The following is a 16,614-nucleotide window of genomic DNA, read 5'->3' as shown; positions in this document are numbered from 1 at the left end:
CGGCATGTACCATGTATCATACGATCGTAACCAGGATTTCAGAGCGTGGCTGGGTTCAAGCTTGTCGGGCGGCCCCACATGTGCCCACGCGGGGCGCGGACCGATCTTGCAGTCAACCACAACGACGCGGGGCCAGTCTTGCTGTATCTCTGACACGGTACGAATCATTTCGTTGCTGGTGTTGCTCAATGATAGCCTCAGATGAGGGGCTGAGAGGACTCGGCGTGGTTTCGTGCCGGACCAGGGAACATTTTTGTTCTCAGAGGCTCGGTTGGCGGTGCCACAAGCTCAAGCTCGTACCACGACGCTACCTGGGCGTCGTTTCTCTCTGCTCGGTGCTTTGCTCGGTGCTTTGCATGCTATAAGTAAATACTGCTTTCCGAACAACCTCGACGCATATACAGCTCTCTGTGGCCTCTTGTACCATGTAAGTACCATATTTCATGTTGCTGGTATGCGTCAAATCTGTAGCGCGTCATGCTGACTATGTCGACTCCTCCCCGGCCTCTCTTGCTTCGCAGCTTCGTACCTATTCCCCGGGACGCATGCGTCCGTGTCTGTGTGATTGGGAGGAGCTGTCGTTGAACCTGTTTGAGTTGGCGCGAGAGTTTGTGGAGGGGAAACCCTTGACCTTTGACTTTGCTCCGTCACGGTGCACGTAACGTGAGCGTCCAAAGTCGACGCTCGTCTCGCCTCCTGCCATCACCTCGCACGCCCTCGCCAGCGCACACTGCATGAATTCGAGCAAGCGAAGGAGTCGACACAGCCCGGGAATAGACGACGGGGATCCCAGTGCAGGTTTGGCATCACGCGTCACCGTCAGCGAAACCCTGTCCGGCTCACACACCCTACAAGACCGCAACACCGCTCAACGTTCCCCAAGATCCTCCCGCAACGGCAGCCACATGAGAAGAGAAGAGTCCGGCTCTCGAGGCCGCTACGACGCCGACGACCCGTGGAAGATGGCCGACACGCCTGAACGTTACGCATATGGCCGCAGAGAAGAGCAGAGACGGGGAGGGGGACCGCATGATGCACGAGAGGGAGATGGTTGGTCAGGACGTGGGTCATACGACGTACGGAATTCCTCTTCTTCTCGACACACGGCGGACGACCCCGACCGGGGCCATTCAGCGCAACCTCTACAGGACACTGCTGGGTGGACGCCTGCTCGCCGTCACGACGACCGCGCTGGCGGCTATGACCGGGAAGGGCGTTCGGGCCAGCACAGTGGACAATCTCGACACGAAAACGACTGGAAAGATGACCGCAAGGAAGGTCCGCCCCGGGAATGGCGTAGTGACAATGGTTGGGACTCGCGTAAGCACTCTTCGGGGTCGCATGCGTGGGACGAGCCACCTCGGGAGTGGTCTGGTAGCGGTGAACCATCTCATCGAGAGGATCGTTCTTGGGAACCCGCTCCATCGTGGCAGACTGCTCGGCGGGACGGTGGCTCGAACTCGTCCCAGCGCAACCAGCATTCGCACTCCAACAAGTCAAAGAACAAGGGAAAAGGTGGAAAGAAGAACGGGAATAACAACAACGCCAACAATAACAGCAACACCAACCGGCAAAAACGCAATTGGCGTGACGACGACAGCCAACTAAACAAGTATGTCGACCGTATTGACCAACCCGTGTGGTACTCATGTAAAATCTCAATAGCTGGACTCGACGAGACTCCTCTACATCCAAGAAGAGCGCCCCACCATCGACAGGAAAGCGTCGTCATCGTGATTCGGTCTCTCCTGCTCGATCTCGTTCCCCCGCCGAGTCCTATCATTCTCGGCGCTCATACCGAAGCCGGTCCCGTTCACTCGGTACTCCGAAGCGACGACGACGCGACGACAGTCCTCCTCGCAGTGGTCGTAGTCCAAGCCACTCGGACAGAAATCGGGGTCGAGAGATTCGTCGTGATGGGCGTTACTCCCGTTCGCCTCCCTCGAGTATCAGTAGTCGAGGGCGCGGTAGGCGACGAAGTTCATCTGCCTCGAGCTATAGCCGCAGCAGGTCGCGCAGCCCTACACAGAGTCCAAGAGACCGTCCCAGAGCCAAGCATCGACTGCCGCCGGTGTCGACCGTCAGAGACGTCCCTATAATCAAGGGCGCCTTCCGCAATGGCCAGAATCGCAACCGGAAAGGGGGCAACAAGAACATCAATGGCAAGCTCTCCGAGGTACGTGCCGGATGCTACCTCTAGGTGCATATCATAACCGCCAGGCTAGCTTTTCCCCGGACTTCCTGAACGCCCACACACGGAGACCAAACCCAGATCTATGCCGCCGCCTAAAGTTCCCTCCCCACGCCGCAGATCTGCGTCTCCTTCTTCGGGGGTCCGTCCATCAAGCACGGCAGCGGGCTCCTCCAGTACAACGACAGGCAAGAAACCCGGTTTCAAGCCGATCGGACAAGCCAGCAGTTCACTCAAGCGATTTTTCCCTGGCGACGACGATGACGACGACGATTCTCCTCCGCCTCCTACTAGCCGCTCTCGAGGACAACGCCCTCCGACCCCCCAACCAGATTCGCCCGAACTACAGACAACCCGATTGAGTGGTGATAGCTCACCAAGTCGTGCGACATCTCCGCAACGCGGCCGGGCCTCCGCCGATATGGAAAAGAGCCCTAGCCAGTCTCCGGGACGGCGTGGTAATGAACGACGCTTGGGGCGGCGCGTTCCGTCTCGTCGGAACACAGCACAAGCATCTCCACAGCTCGGTGACAAGGAGAAGTTGTACGTTTTGCTTGGCCAGGTTGGTTCTGGAACATTCGGCAAGGTCTACAAAGCGAGCAACACGGCGAACGGGCGGATGGTCGCTTTGAAGCTGATCAAGATGGAGTCGGAGAAGGATGGTTTCCCCGTCACTGCCATGCGGGAGGTGAAACTCTTGCAGTCCCTGCGGCACGAGAATGTCGTTCAGCTGTACGAGATGCTCGTTTCGAAAGGTGGGGTGGTTGCGCATGATCTGGACAATTGCAGTGCTGATGCTTGCTCGCAGGCTCTGTATACATGGTCTTCGAGTACATGGACCATGACCTCACTGGCGTCTTGTCGCAGAATCAGTTTGAGTTTACAGAGGCGCATCTCAAGTCATTCTGCCGCCAGATGCTAGCCGGCTTGGCGTACCTTCACCACAAGGGCGTCATCCACCGCGACATCAAGGGCTCGAACATCCTGGTCAACAACCGTGGAGAGCTGAAGCTCGCCGACTTTGGTCTTGCCCGATTCTACCAGAAGCGCCGAAAGAGCGACTACACCAACCGCGTCATCACGCAATGGTACCGCCCTCCCGAGCTGCTGTTGGGCGCGACGATCTATGGGCCGGAAGTCGACATGTGGAGTGCCGGGTGAGTTCGTCCTTGCTTGCGTTCATCACAGTCTTCTCATGATCTCCGCAGATGCATCATGCTCGAGTTGTTCACGAAGAAGCCCGTCTTCCAAGGCGTGGACGAGATTCACCAAGTACACGTCGTGTACAAGATCTTCGGCACGCCTTCCATAGAAGAATGGCCTGGGATCACCAGCCTTCCGTGGTTCGAGCTTCTGCGGTCTTCAGAAGACATGCCGAACAGGTTCAGGGAGTTGTTCAAGAAGTGAGAGTCGTGCTTAATTTCGCACTCACTTGTTCTAATATGTCGTTTCCCTAGGTGGCTCACCCCCGCTGGCTTGGATCTTGCTGAGAGGCTCCTCACTTATAATCCGGAGCGTCGTATCACGGCACTGCAGGCTCTGGACGCACCGTACTTCAACCAGGAGGAGCCGTTCGCAGCGGCGCCTACCGGGTATGTTTTCAACTACGCTCTTTCTGCAGCCTATATGCTTACAGCGTTACAGATTATCGACCCTTCAGGGAGAGTGGCACGAGATGGAGACCAAACGGGAGCGGGAGAAGAAACGTAAGAGGGACGAGGAGGGCGGTGGCGGTGGCGGTGGCGATCAGGACTGAGGTTTTTCGTGCTGTTACGAGTCCAGGATGCTATGTATTGTCGTACACATCGTACACTCCCCCGCAGGGACTTCTACTACGAGCACCCTCTGACAGATGTAAGCCTCGCACATTCTATCGCATATTCATACTTGTACTGCTCCAAACGACACCAGCCCCTTCTCTGTGAGGTGTTGCACGATTGTCTCCACCTGGAACTCGTGTTCAAGAAGGGAAGTAAATGGGCATGTCAAGGAAACTCACATTCGCCGCTGTCAGGCGGATCTGCATGTCCCATCGTTTCGTGAAGGGGGCGCCGGTATCCTCCTCAACCTGCTCGACATCGCCGAGACCGCCGGCCTTGCCCTGCGCGTCATCCTCTTCACCAAGGACATCGAACGAGATCAGCTTCTCAACCTGGTCGATCGACCCCTTCAGCCGTCCTTGCTCAATCATCCGGCGCGCCATCGTCTCAGCCGCGCCCGGAGTGAGGTCAAGGAGCGCGCCCAAGCCGCGGAACGTGATGTTGTTGTAGATCTTGGAGCTCGCGAGCAAGTTGTGTTCCATCACGGCGCGGTCGAGCACGGTGGCGGGACCTTTGCGCGTGCTGATCGTGGCGTCGTTTGCCTGGTCATCATCCGCGACCGCAGATGCAAGGCGGTCGTTGGACGAGATGGAGATCTTGGCAAGCTGATGAGGCTTCAACGTGCCTTCGAACTCCTTGATCTCGTTCGGGCGCAGGATGCGGTCGTGGAACATTTTGAGTAGGATGTTGAAGGACGGGAGCTCTGCGGTGCGCTCATCGCGACAGAGCGCCGCAAGCACTCGCGAACGGTTCGGGCCTGCTGGGGCCAGGATCGCGCATGTCATCGCGGCAGACCTGGGGAGCGGTGTGAGTGAGGCGCAAGGCTGAGGGGGAAATGAACATACAGCATATGTTTGCGCTCCTCTTCGTCGATCTCCGCGACCCAGCTGAGTTCATGGTACCGGCTGGCAGCCTCGAGGAACTTCCGGCTATAGTCACTGATACGCGCCTGGCAAAGCTTGAACTGCAGCAGTGTCTCCCTCTCCGTTGTGCTGTGTGCAAGCAAGGCGGCGCGGTTGTAGTACCGTTCCGCCTCAACCGAGTCTTCGTCTTCAAGCAGTAGGCGCACTATCCGTACGTATACGCGCAGCTTCTCCTCGTCAGGAAGGGACCTGTGGCATCAAGTGAACTTTAGGCTTGTGTGGCGCGAGGTTGGTACTCACCTCTGGCCAGAATCTAGTGAGATACCAGTAAGCACTCGTGCCGCGTCGCTCCATTGCTCCTCCTCCTCGAGAATGTCCGCTAGTTGGAAGCGTAGTGAGTTCACCTGAACGCGCGGCCCTTAGCGCCACAGTGTCCTCGGATCACGCGTCGGCACTCACCTGCTCCTCATAGCTCACGATGCGGGGCTGAACGATGCTCAAAGTGTCCTCGACGATGCGCTTCCTCTGCTCGGTGTTGCGAACCTTGCCTTCTGATAGTGCCTTGACGAGCTCGGATAGGATGCCTCTGCTAATGACGAGACCTACGCTCTCCTGATTGACCGCATTGTCGATGAGGGTGTGGATCTCGGCGTGGAGATTGGACTGATCTTCCTGGGCGAGGACCTCAGCGAGAAGAGACTGGTAGGCGGTCGCCTTGTCCTTCTGGTTCAGCGTTGCGAACTGCGCAAGTCTGCTCTCCATTGTGCGGTGGAAGGACGCGAAACCGAGGACGGTGGCTGCAGTACAGGAACAGGAATGCGGTACGCACGTGGTTTGGACTAATGATGCTTGCCCATATCGGGATATGCAGGTCCGTAGGCGCCGGTGGTACCATGGCCACGGTGACGCGTGAAGGGATGTGAAGAGATCGAGGTGCATATACCCAAGGCTCAGGACGCCGCTCCGTCTCGCACCCTCCTGCTCGTCCTTCCTCCCAGCTCGACGGTCGACGGCACTCAGCAGAAAGCACCGGTCTGCTTTCTCTGTCTGTCTCGCAAGTGCCTCAGGATTGCCTCGGTCGTCCTGGAGATTTATAACGCCTGTCTGATGCTGTGATTGGATCACACTTGCCCTGGTTTTATTCTCAGCCTCCTCCTCACACTCGTCCACCGGCTATCCTTCGTTCACTCTTCCAGGTTCTCTTGCTCTTTTCTTCGTGCCTCTTGCTACGGCCTCCTCGCCGTGCTCTGTCTTGTGCTGCTAGACAGCGCGGTTCCCAACCCATTCGCTCTCTTAGTCCACCTCTACCTACGCGCCGCGCTGCCTAATGTCCCACCTCACCGCACCGATGCCCTCTGGGCACCATGCCTACAAGTCTCATCTATACGACCTCCCTAGACCCGTACACCCCCTCACCCCTCCGGACACGGACTTCGAGACTTTATCTCAACAGGTTGCACCCGCGCAGAACATGGCTGGACTGGAGACGGACCCATTTCCGCCTCAGCATCAACACCACCCCTCGATGGCAGACTCCCCCTTTTCGGGCCTGCATAGGAAACGCCCCTCGGTCTCGTACGTCAACTCGGGCATCCGTGATTCGAGGGAGCGGGTGGTCCAGAGAGGCATCAAATGGTTGGTGGTCGTGCTGCCGCCTGTCTCGTTCGCCAGGGAGCACGGACACCTGGGGCACACTCTGTCGTCGGGACCGACGCGGAGGCTTTCCAATGGCCTCCTCATGCCGCTGTTCCCGACGGTAAGCCCGATTTCCCCTGCGTGCTACCCGCAGTGCTAATCGCTGATTTCCGACACAGCTCAATAGTCAGCTTGGCGCTATCGCACGCGAGTTCAGCTTCCCAAGCATCTCCGGCATCTGTGTGTACTTACACACGACTCACGGCGGCCTTTCCCTCAGCCCTCGGCTCTCCGACGAGTCGTGGCCCATCCTGTGGGGACATCTGTTCGACGCCCGCTCGCCGTCGCTCCCTCCCCAGCAGCTGCCTATCAGCGGTCAGATAGAGTTCGACATTGACTTGTCGAAAGCTCGCTGGTACGACGCCTGGCTGTCGTCTTCCCGCCGCGACTATGTCGATGTGCCTCAGTCAGTTACTCCGTCGCGCGCGCAGTCCATTTCCCATTGGCGCGGGGATAGTCAGACATCCATCAACGAGCCGCTGGAGGATCAAGCGGACGCCATCTCTGTCGTGCAACCTGGCAGAACATCCGCCCGCAACATCAAGAAGTTGTCGCTCCTGGATCGGTTTGACGGCGCGTCCGTCCGCTCGGTATCGAAGCTAGTGCCGCGGGACGAGTCGCCCCCGAGCCAGACAGCTAGGCAGGCCAACGGCCCTCAATCGCTTTCGCCCATCGTCCAGGAGGATGAGCCTGCAACCGCCAAGAAGGAATTCGATAGCCGTGTCCAATCTTGGCGCATGAGCGCGACCGCAGCAGCACGCAGTCCGCTTGCCGCTACCGGACAAACTAGCCTGGACCCTGCGAACATGCCCAACACCATGGGCGACCTGCCGACTGCCACTACGTCCGAGCTACAGTCCGAGCTTAACCTCGATGATTATGCCTGGTCGGTTTCTTCTGCGGGTCCTCCCGACTACGATATGGAGTCCGTCGCGTCCTGGGATCGCGTTCCCTCGGTGCACATGGACAGGCGGTTCGAGGGTTCGGTCTGCCTTACGCCGTCGGTTTGCACGTCCTTCGGTCCCGACGACGACTACTTCCCGTTCTCGCCCGTCTCATACATGTCGCGTCTTCCTTCTCCGGATATCGCCTGGCGTATGCTTGAGGATGTACCGCCGACTCCGTCGACGGCAACTAGCTGGGGGGCACCGCTTTCTTTCCCACCCTCCCCCCTTAACTCGCCGTATGCGCCGTCTGTCGACCTTGGAGGTCGGTGCATGTCTAGCCGGCCCGCGACCCCCTCCACGGCAACCTCTTGGGGAGCCCCGCTGTCCTTCCCGCCGTCTCCCAGGATGTTTTCCCGCGCCCCCTCCCCCGATCTCGGCGAGCGTGGGATGTCGAGTGTACCCGGCAGTCCTCTGTTCCGCCGTGAGCCCCTCCCAGTGGCTGAACCGTACAACCTCGTCTATCCCTACTATAACGCTACGAGGGCCTCTTCCTGGCAGCACGTCTGGCCGTACACTGAGGAGTCCCATGTTGCTCAAGAGCAAGTGGTGGAGCGCCAGCAAGAAGTACGGATGAATGCTTTCGTCTTCCCTCCTCCCCCTCCTTCGCGTTCAGCGGCCGGGCCATGGAAACAAGTCTGGCCATACGCGGCCTCGTCAGATGATCAGGTCGCTGAACCTGCTACTACGGCTCTTGGCTACCCGGTATTGGACATCTATCCCGCGGTCTACCCTTCATTCGACATCTACCCCGGACTGCTCTCCCTCGATGACCGTGTGCTCGGTCACCCGGCGATCAACACAGGCGCGGCATACCCTATCTTCGATCTTTGTAAGTGCGAAACGGTGTCGTCCCGTGCTCTGGCTGACGTGGTTTTTCTGCAGACCCGGCTACGTACCCGTCCTTCAACATATATCCCGGACTTCTCTCCCTAGATGAGCGAAAGCTCGGTCACCCAGCGGTCAGGTCTAGCGCGGCATACCCTATCTTCGATCTCTGTAAGTGTAAAGTGGATTTTTGTTGGCTTTCCGACTAACGTAGTTTGCCCGAAGACCCGGCTGTGTACCCGTCCTTCGATATATATCCCTCCGCACTTACCGTTCCAGGTTCCGAGGAAATGCACGTTTCAACTTGTACGTCTTCTGTCGACTTGTATGTGGCCAATGATGGATTTGGACCCTTTTCTAGACACGTCCGGCTACCCCCATCTCGTTATCTACCCTCCGCTATCTCTAGGCTCTGCTGGAACCACAACATCGAATGCTACGATCTCTGTGCGTCTTGAGGCGGAATATCCAGTCTTCAACATTTGTATGTGCTACCGTCCCACGCCGTCCACAGTTACTGATTTTTACCATCGGTAGACCCTGCTGTCTATCCCCACTGCTTCGACGAAATCTACCCTGCAGCCACCCTGTCATCTTTGGTGCACGATGTGATACATGATGGCTGTGCGTTGGTCATTTTGTTTGCGCCATCGACTATACATCCTGATCACCAGTTAGACCCTCACAGCGTGTACAACATCTACCCTGCGCTCGGTTCCATCTCACAGCCGTGGCTCTCTGCTGTGATCGTCGGTGTACATTCGCAATACCCCGTCCTCGAGATCTGTAAGCTTGCTTGCTCTAAAGTTGTTAACAGCTTCTCATGTACCGCATCCTTAGACCCGCCGGTTGCTGGAGTTTCGTCGAGTCGCACAGTGTCGGGCATTGCGGTGAACCTGCCCAGGACGTATCCCGCCTTTGACATTTGTAAGTTTGCCCGTGCACACTTGCCTTTCCAATGCTGACTTGTTTTCTAGACCCAGCTGTATACCCTTGGAGCCTGCTCACTGTCTACCCGGAAGTTCCCACACAGGAACGCACCAAGGATGGCATCGTAGTCAAGCTGGCATCTGCTTACCCGGTCATCGACATCTGTGAGAAGTTTGCTGCATTTTGAGTGTCTGGTAGCTTACCGGTCACTTCGGCAGACCCTGCAGTGTACCCTCATAGTCTGCAGTCAGTCTACCCGGCGTCGCAGTCGTCAAACGTTGCACAGCCCCGCGTTGCACCTGCCAGCGCGATCAGGCCGCCACTATCTCTACGGCCGTCCGTGAGGTCAACTCACTCTCGGAAAACTTCGTTGAAGCGTGGTCTTCCTCCCGTACCGCCTTTGCCGAAGAACGCTCGGGAGCTGACTCCTTTCTCGCCCGTGTCTCGCCGGCCTCTTCCCCTTGCACGCGTGGAGTCTTCTGTCCCTGTGCACCTCAGCGGGGTCTACCCGAACGTCTGCCCCTGTGAGTCTGGTCCCCTGCGATGTCGGTGTGTCACTGAAACGCAGCAGATCCGCCGGTGTATCCGTATCTCTCGATCTACCCTTCGGTGACCTCGGCCACGTTCCCGGTCTTGGATGTGCAGCCGATTGCTACGGGCTCGGTGTTCCATTACCCTCATCTGGTTATCTGTGAGTCTTACCTCGACTGTGTTTAGGCGTTGACATACCTACTTTATCAGACGCTTCGGTCTATCCCTACATCGAGATCTATCCCGGATCCTGGGACCATGAAGTAGCCTCAATTCGTCGTAGGCGGCCGAGATACACGCACATGGAACTCCGTTCGCAGGTCCACGCCACGGTGCCTGCAACTGTGGCACCCGTGGCAGCACCCCTTCCCGCGCGCAAGAGGCCGACGTTCACGCACATGCAGCTCCGCGAAGAGGTCATCGCTACGGAGCGCGTATCGAGGGAACGGCAGCTGCCCAGGGTGATCGTCGCTGAGCCGAGCCCAGCTACCCCTGATCTTTTCTCACCCCCCGAGCCGGATTTTGAGATCGTCACGCCCATCGTGCGTTCAGCGGGAGCGAGGATGACCAGGGCACCTTTCTCGCCTCCGGAGCCTGAGTTTGAGCTCATTGGCGCCCCTGCGCCAGTCTCCGCTACTCACCGCACGTCCCCTGTCCCCGCGGGCTCGAACCGCAGCCGCTCTGGCACTGTGAACGCGCGGCCGCCCAGTGTACTTCCCCCACCACGCCCGCTGGGTGCGCGACCGTCGGCGCCCCCGACGCAGTCCATCCCGTCCCCTGTCGGCCCTTCAGATCTCTCCCCCGCCCCGTCGCCTTCACGGTCACTAAATCGCCTCTCTGGCTTGCCCGCGCATCCGGCAGCCAACCGACGAGTCTCTGCTGCTGCCCCCCGGCCGATGTCAACGTTCGGGCCGCTCCCTGCGGTACCCCAGTCCGGCCCAGGGTCTTCTCCTGTTGCCCGCCGGCAGCAGTCCATGATGAGCCCGCTCGACGAGGAGAGGCCTTCGCCCATCGGCAGCCGCTCGCCGCAACTGCCTTCGCCTGCAGAGGACTGGCAAAGGAGCTACCGGACCCCCAGCGACACCTCGCCTACTTCGCGCCTTCCGGGCATGACGGGCGGCCTCAGCCGCTCGAACACCATGCCCTCTCGCGCCGCTCCCCGTGGGCCGAGGAGCAGCACACTGATCTCGGAGAGGGCGAAGCTGTTCAACCCGGCCAACGGTAATGGTGTGTCCCGTCGTAGCATTATTTCTATGGTTCGCGATACTGACGCCAATGATCTTATAGCCGCCGGTGCTAGCGCAGCCGAAGGTGGTTCGCCGACGAAGCTGATGTCTACTCTTGCGGAGTTCCCCGTCCCGCCGCGTCCGCCGATGCCCTCGAACCCGGCGCGGGCGTCGATTTCGAAACTGGATCGGTCAAAATATCCTTTCGCGTAAACGATGAGGGATGTTATGGATGTTGTGGATATCGTGACTACTGTACCGGTACCGGTGTCTGTCGTTCTATCAGAGTACTTATGCCTATAATTATCATGCCAAACTAGTGTTGAACGATTCAAGGGCAGAGTGTGATTGTGTACGCGTGTAAGCCAGAAACTGGCACTATGTATCGGAGCCGAGTGTGCAATATTGTTGTGAGCGCGGCAGACGCGGGCACGTGGATTGGAGGCGCGTCGCGACGCGTCGATTACACAGCGGCGAGCGCCTCCTGGCTTTCTCATTGACAGCCACAACGTCTCCTGCTTCTCTGCCTTCCTCCTGCGCTCCCATCAGCCTCGGTAGACTATGCCTGCTTTTCAGAACCCAGATACTGGCGCGTCATTAAAACGCAAGCCTGAGCAACATGACCCCAACTTCGCCAGTCGTAAGAGACAAGCAACGGAGAACGACAGCGCGTCCGGCACCTCCGCGATGGAGGGTGAGCATTACTTCATGGTCCAATGGTGAGTATATGCGTCACTACTTCTTGAGCTCTGAGTGCGACGCGACGCGACGCGTGCTGTAGGAGGAATCCTCAATACAAGAAACACAAGACCTGGGATGGAGACGCGGTGCTAGTCGTCAGCGGGAACAAGTGCACACTGTATGATACCGATAACAAACAGTAAGGATCTCCACATATATCTTGGCAATCACTCTTTTCATGTTGCGTGCACAGAATAGGGAGCGGTAAGCCTCACGGAGTCGAAGGGGCGCACAAACTTGGGGAGGGCTCGGAATTCTCCATCGGCAGTCGGGAGGTCGAGATCGACCACAGACTGTCGCGCGAAGACTTCTTATCTGGCAGATGCTTTGGGAGGGGTGGTATTCCTGAAGTCTCTGCTACGTCAGCGCGGCCAAGTGCTGCGAAACAATTCGTTCCTCTCAAACCGAAGACTCTAAACGGCAAGAACCCCGCATACATCGTGCCTGTTGTGGCGGAGAAGGAGAAGCGGGGCGTTGTCCTAGAGGCGGTTAATTTGGTTTCAGCACAGAAGACTTCAACGAAGGGTCGCACGAAGGAGTCATCCTGGACGGCGAATTGGTACGCAATGCTCTTGGCACGGGCATATATGGAGCTGAGCTTGCAGCAGGCGCAAACCCCAACAGAAGAAGCATAAGACGTGGGATGAAGATGGCTACGTGCTCCATGAAGGAGAGAAGCTGACTTTGCTATCGGATACCGGTGTAGTGTGAGTATACTCTATTCTGCTGCACGCGTGCTGTGCTGAATATGCACCTCAGACTGGGCTCGAAGAAATGGGACGGCCTACCCCTCTACAGCGGTTACAATTGCTTCATTGGCAGTAGGGAAGTCGAGCTCGACAGCGAAATTTCTCGTTCGCGACTGCCTACCATCGTGGGCTCGTCCAAGGAACCGCCTGTTGATCCAGACTTTGGCGAAACTTCAAGTTCTCAGACGGGGTCGTCTTTCCTAGTCGAAGCACGAAGGACATCGCAAGAGGGTGCCAATAGCTCAAGTCCGTCTGTGAACTCCCCCGCATCAGCGAAGAAGTTCATACCGCCATCCTCCTTCTATGGAGCGACCACCAAACCGAAACCGAAAGGGCCCTTGTATGTATGAGACACCACCTCGCGGCCAAAGGCTCACTATATGCGCCAATAGACATAGCCCTGACGCTCCAGGGGCGGTCGTGATGAAGGCGCCTAGCAGGGAGCATCAAGCGAAGTTCAACAAGAAGTAGCCTTGTCTGTCCTCCTCACCAAAAATAAGCTCATTCTCTTGTCTAGGAATCTACCAGTTGTTCCGGTAGTTATCGACCCTGTGATAGCTCGCCACCTTCGCCCTCATCAGAGAGAAGGCAGGTTAAGTTCGCAGCTCAATGTACTAAGATACTCACCGGTGATCCTCGTTTACCAGGTGTACAATTCTTATACGAATGCGTTATGGGTCTACGCAAGCACGAAGGCCAAGGATCTATCTTGGCTGACGAGATGTGAGTTAAGCCACTCGTATTTGCATGTATGTCTGTTGAAATATTTGTAGGGGGATGGGGAAGACGTTGCAGGTAAGCCCGTCATGTGTTGTTGTATGAACCCCAAATTAACGTGTGCTATAAAGACCATCGCGCTTGTCTGGACATTACTCAGTGCGTCAATAGTTGTTTTTGCGACGACTATGCTCACGCTCCGAATAGAGCAGAACCCGTACGCTGGTGCGGGGCCTGTTGTCGGGAAAGTACTCATCGTCTGCCCGGTTTCCCTCATCAATGTGAGCTCATCCAAAGCCTTTTCGTTCGGAAAAGACTGACGTATCTCCGTTCAGAATTGGAAGAACGAATTCCACAAGTGGTACGTCCTTCGTTTTCAAACATCGCGTATGCTTTCAAGCCTAAAGGGAAATTAGGTTGGGTAAGGACCGGGTTGGAGTTTTCGTTGGCGACAAGAACAAGTCTACCATCAAGCAGTTTCTTAACTCGTAGGGCCCTCTCATTGATCGTGTCACGCGCGATACTCATCGTGTTACAGGAGGATACACCAAGTACTCGTGATTGGATACGAACGTCTCCGCACTGTTATGTATGTCGATATGCGAGTTGATACTTCTTTGAGCTAACCTCTGCGGCGGCAGTGACGACCTAGCATATTGCAAGTGAGTATATCCGCCGAATACCCAGGTGGTCCGACTGAGCACATTAATGTAGCCCGCCCATCGGCCTCATTGTTTGCGACGAGGGTAAGTCGGGATTTATCATCCTCGAGAACTCGTAGGGCTGATTCAATCCAAGGGCATAGGCTGAAGTCTGCAAATAACAAGACGTCCACGATGTTTGAGGCCCTCCGGACTCCCCGCCGCGTCATTCTATCAGGAACGCCCATTCAGAATGAGCTGAGCGAATTCCATGCAATGGTATGTTCTTCCCCAGCTGCCCATGAGGACAACCATTTACACATTCCCAGGCCGACTTCTGCAACCCAGGATTACTTGGTCGGTAGCTTCAATACCTAGATGGATGTGCATACTAACACGAGCATACCACAGACGATTACAGCACCTTCAAGCGGGTCTACGAGACACCAATTCTCAAGAGCCGCGCTCCAGGTTGTAGTTCGAAGGAAGCTGAGCTTGGAGAAGCACGCTCTGCACAGGTATGGAGACGGGAATCATCATCCACATATACACGAGTCTGATGCAAAACGTTGGTAGCTCACAGCCATCGCGAAGAGTTTCGTTCTGCGCAGAGAGGCCACGATGCTGAAGAAGTACTTGCCGGCGAAACGTAGGTGTTATTGACTACCACCGTTCGTATGTTTCTGATACCGTCGCCGCCGTGTAGACGAATACGTTGTTTTCATCACGCCGACGAAGCTACAATTGGCTATATTCGAGAAGATCCTCTCCAGCGACAAGCTTGACAATCTTGTCCGCAGCTCCACCGCAGAGTCGCTTGCTCTCATCAATATGCTCACGAAGATCAGCAATAGCCCCATCCTGCTTAAGGCGACCGCCGATCAAGCGAGGCTCAAAGCACAGCAAGGTGGCGATGTAGTGAAACGCAATGCGATAGAAGACGCACTCAAGCTGCTGCCCTCGGGGGCGCAGATTGAAGATGTTGCTCTGAGCGGTGAGCACCCCATATATGCGTCCCACTGAACACATCTTATATGGCCAACTTCCCAGGTAAACTGAGTGCTCTTGCTACTCTGCTTCGGGCGCTGCACAAGGCAAGTTTTGCTATGACTTCCTGAAGTGCCTCCACTTGTACTGACTTGCGTCTGAACAGCATACTGAGGAGAAGTGCATCATCGTCTCTCACTACACTTCCACCTTGAACATCATCGAGGCGTACTGCAAGAAGAAGTCGTACACATACCACCGCTTGGATGGGTCCGTCTTCTACGGCCGTGACAACTGATGTCCAAGGCTCACCTGATTATAGGAGCACCCCCGCGGCCAAGCGTCAGGACTATGTCAACGACTTCAACAGGTCCTCTCAGGCAAAACGATGTGAGTTTCCCATCGTCCTTCTTGTCTCGTTACTCACACTATCCTAGTCGTGTTTCTGTTGAGCTCCAAGGCAGGAGGTGTCGGGCTCAATCTCATTGGTGCATCTCGTCTATGCCTCATTGACTCAGATTGGAACCCCAGGTAAGCCAATACTGACACGTTCATCATGAGTGAATGGCTGACAATCTTTACCCCAGTCATGACCTGCAGTCAATGGCTCGCATACATCGGTATGAGACATAGTCACGTCTAGCATGACTATCTGATTCACCGAGCCCTCTCAGTGACGGCCAGAAACGACCCGTGTACATCTATCGTTTCCTCACGACCGGTAGCATCGACGGTGGGTGTCATGGGCGGATAACCATCAAGTCATATACTCATCGACTGTTTTACAGAGAAAATCTACCAGCGGCAAGTCACTAAGTTGGGCCTGAGTGACTGTAAGCTTTACATGCGTGTAGCTGAAGTTTTGACTAACCTGATGCTTCGTATTCAGCGCTGATGGGTTCCGTACGTGGACTCTGCACGTAATTCACTACTCCTACTCACAGTATCTCAGGGTTCCTCCGAGTCGAAGTCCGATTCATTCACCCGCAAAGATGTAAGTACCATCATGACTTTGTGAGATATCGCGCTGAGACCTGGTTCAGCTCTTGGACATCTTCACCATCAATCCCCATACGGCGTGCAATACGCACGACCTTCTGGACTGCCCTTGTGAAGCATCAGACGAAGCAGAACCTAAGCCGATCACGAGGGAGGAGATGGATGAGGCAAGCTCTTCTAGCGATGAAGACGAAGACCCAGTCAAGGGCTTCATGGCCGCCTCGCAAGTGACGACAAAAGACGTTAACAAGATGGACAAAGCAGTAAGGGTCCTCTATCGATTGCGAAAAGCGAAGCTAACACGTCGTTCTAAGTACATGAAGCAGAAGCGTGCACAGCTCGCCGCGCTTGGGGAGTGGACGCACATCAACTGCCTCCGGCCTGGCGCTGCAGAGAAGGTCCAGGACGACATGCTCACGCATCTCATCTACTCTCTACCCAAACCTGCGAGCACGTCATCCGCCCCGCAGACGATAACGGAGAAGCTCCTAGACGCTGTGGACAGGATCGCCGATGAGGAGGCGTTCTTCCAGCGGGACAAGATCCCTGGGGGGTCGGTGTCGTTCTTGTTCGAGCGCAGCTCAAAGTTGACCTTGCAGGAACGCGAGGCGGTGGATGAGGACGACTGATAGACGACTAGACTTCTGTACATTAGCGTATACACACTCGGGCCTAGAGCTCTGAGATATTGAGCTGCGTCGTATTCCTCGGCGGGATGTTTCGGTACAGGTGATATGCTGAAGCTACGATGG

General features: G+C 56.4%; 3 protein-coding genes across 3 annotated transcripts; 2 read left to right on the top strand and 1 right to left on the bottom strand.

Moving 5' to 3' along the window:
- Positions 1 to 244: 244 nt before the first annotated feature.
- On the bottom strand, positions 245 to 5,663 carry TRAVEDRAFT_27385 (uncharacterized protein). The gene is made up of 13 exons (XM_008036661.1): positions 5,334 to 5,663; positions 5,177 to 5,278; positions 4,857 to 5,125; positions 4,191 to 4,806; positions 3,836 to 4,138; positions 3,649 to 3,783; positions 3,400 to 3,594; positions 3,000 to 3,348; positions 2,226 to 2,946; positions 1,666 to 2,176; positions 856 to 1,612; positions 522 to 798; positions 245 to 427 (listed from the first exon to the last, which is right to left on the bottom strand). Exons 1-5 carry the CDS (start codon positions 5,634 to 5,636, stop codon positions 4,073 to 4,075), a joined length of 1,356 nt encoding a protein of 451 aa, XP_008034852.1. The 5' UTR covers positions 5,637 to 5,663; the 3' UTR covers positions 245 to 427; positions 522 to 798; positions 856 to 1,612; positions 1,666 to 2,176; positions 2,226 to 2,946; positions 3,000 to 3,348; positions 3,400 to 3,594; positions 3,649 to 3,783; positions 3,836 to 4,072.
- Positions 5,664 to 5,846: 183 nt separating this feature from the next.
- TRAVEDRAFT_57103 (uncharacterized protein) lies at positions 5,847 to 11,345 on the top strand. The gene is made up of 13 exons (XM_008037009.1): positions 5,847 to 6,630; positions 6,689 to 8,345; positions 8,399 to 8,512; positions 8,567 to 8,647; positions 8,703 to 8,825; positions 8,879 to 8,965; positions 9,020 to 9,127; positions 9,182 to 9,268; positions 9,319 to 9,435; positions 9,490 to 9,795; positions 9,843 to 9,962; positions 10,013 to 11,029; positions 11,090 to 11,345. Exons 1-13 carry the CDS (start codon positions 6,202 to 6,204, stop codon positions 11,239 to 11,241), a joined length of 4,398 nt encoding a protein of 1,465 aa, XP_008035200.1. The 5' UTR covers positions 5,847 to 6,201; the 3' UTR covers positions 11,242 to 11,345.
- Positions 11,346 to 11,589: 244 nt separating this feature from the next.
- TRAVEDRAFT_57102 (uncharacterized protein) lies at positions 11,590 to 16,491 on the top strand (the record flags this gene model as incomplete). The annotated part of the gene is made up of 31 exons (XM_008037008.1): positions 11,590 to 11,747; positions 11,810 to 11,908; positions 11,963 to 12,328; positions 12,375 to 12,476; positions 12,529 to 12,858; positions 12,911 to 12,985; positions 13,036 to 13,106; positions 13,166 to 13,241; positions 13,292 to 13,313; positions 13,367 to 13,394; positions 13,443 to 13,516; positions 13,571 to 13,596; positions 13,652 to 13,723; positions 13,774 to 13,824; positions 13,877 to 13,897; positions 13,950 to 13,981; positions 14,034 to 14,155; positions 14,206 to 14,233; positions 14,288 to 14,394; positions 14,453 to 14,525; positions 14,583 to 14,870; positions 14,927 to 14,970; positions 15,030 to 15,133; positions 15,186 to 15,253; positions 15,301 to 15,394; positions 15,451 to 15,483; positions 15,538 to 15,596; positions 15,652 to 15,696; positions 15,808 to 15,857; positions 15,907 to 16,125; positions 16,177 to 16,491. 31 exons carry the CDS (start codon positions 11,590 to 11,592, stop codon positions 16,489 to 16,491), a joined length of 3,252 nt encoding a protein of 1,083 aa, XP_008035199.1.
- Between the last annotated feature and the right edge of the window lie 123 nt (positions 16,492 to 16,614).

Source organism: Trametes versicolor, assembly GCF_000271585.1.
Source record: "Trametes versicolor FP-101664 SS1 unplaced genomic scaffold TRAVEscaffold_3, whole genome shotgun sequence".
Taxonomy (NCBI): Eukaryota; Fungi; Basidiomycota; class Agaricomycetes; order Polyporales; family Polyporaceae; genus Trametes; species Trametes versicolor.
This window is presented reverse-complemented; position numbering and strand designations above follow the sequence as displayed.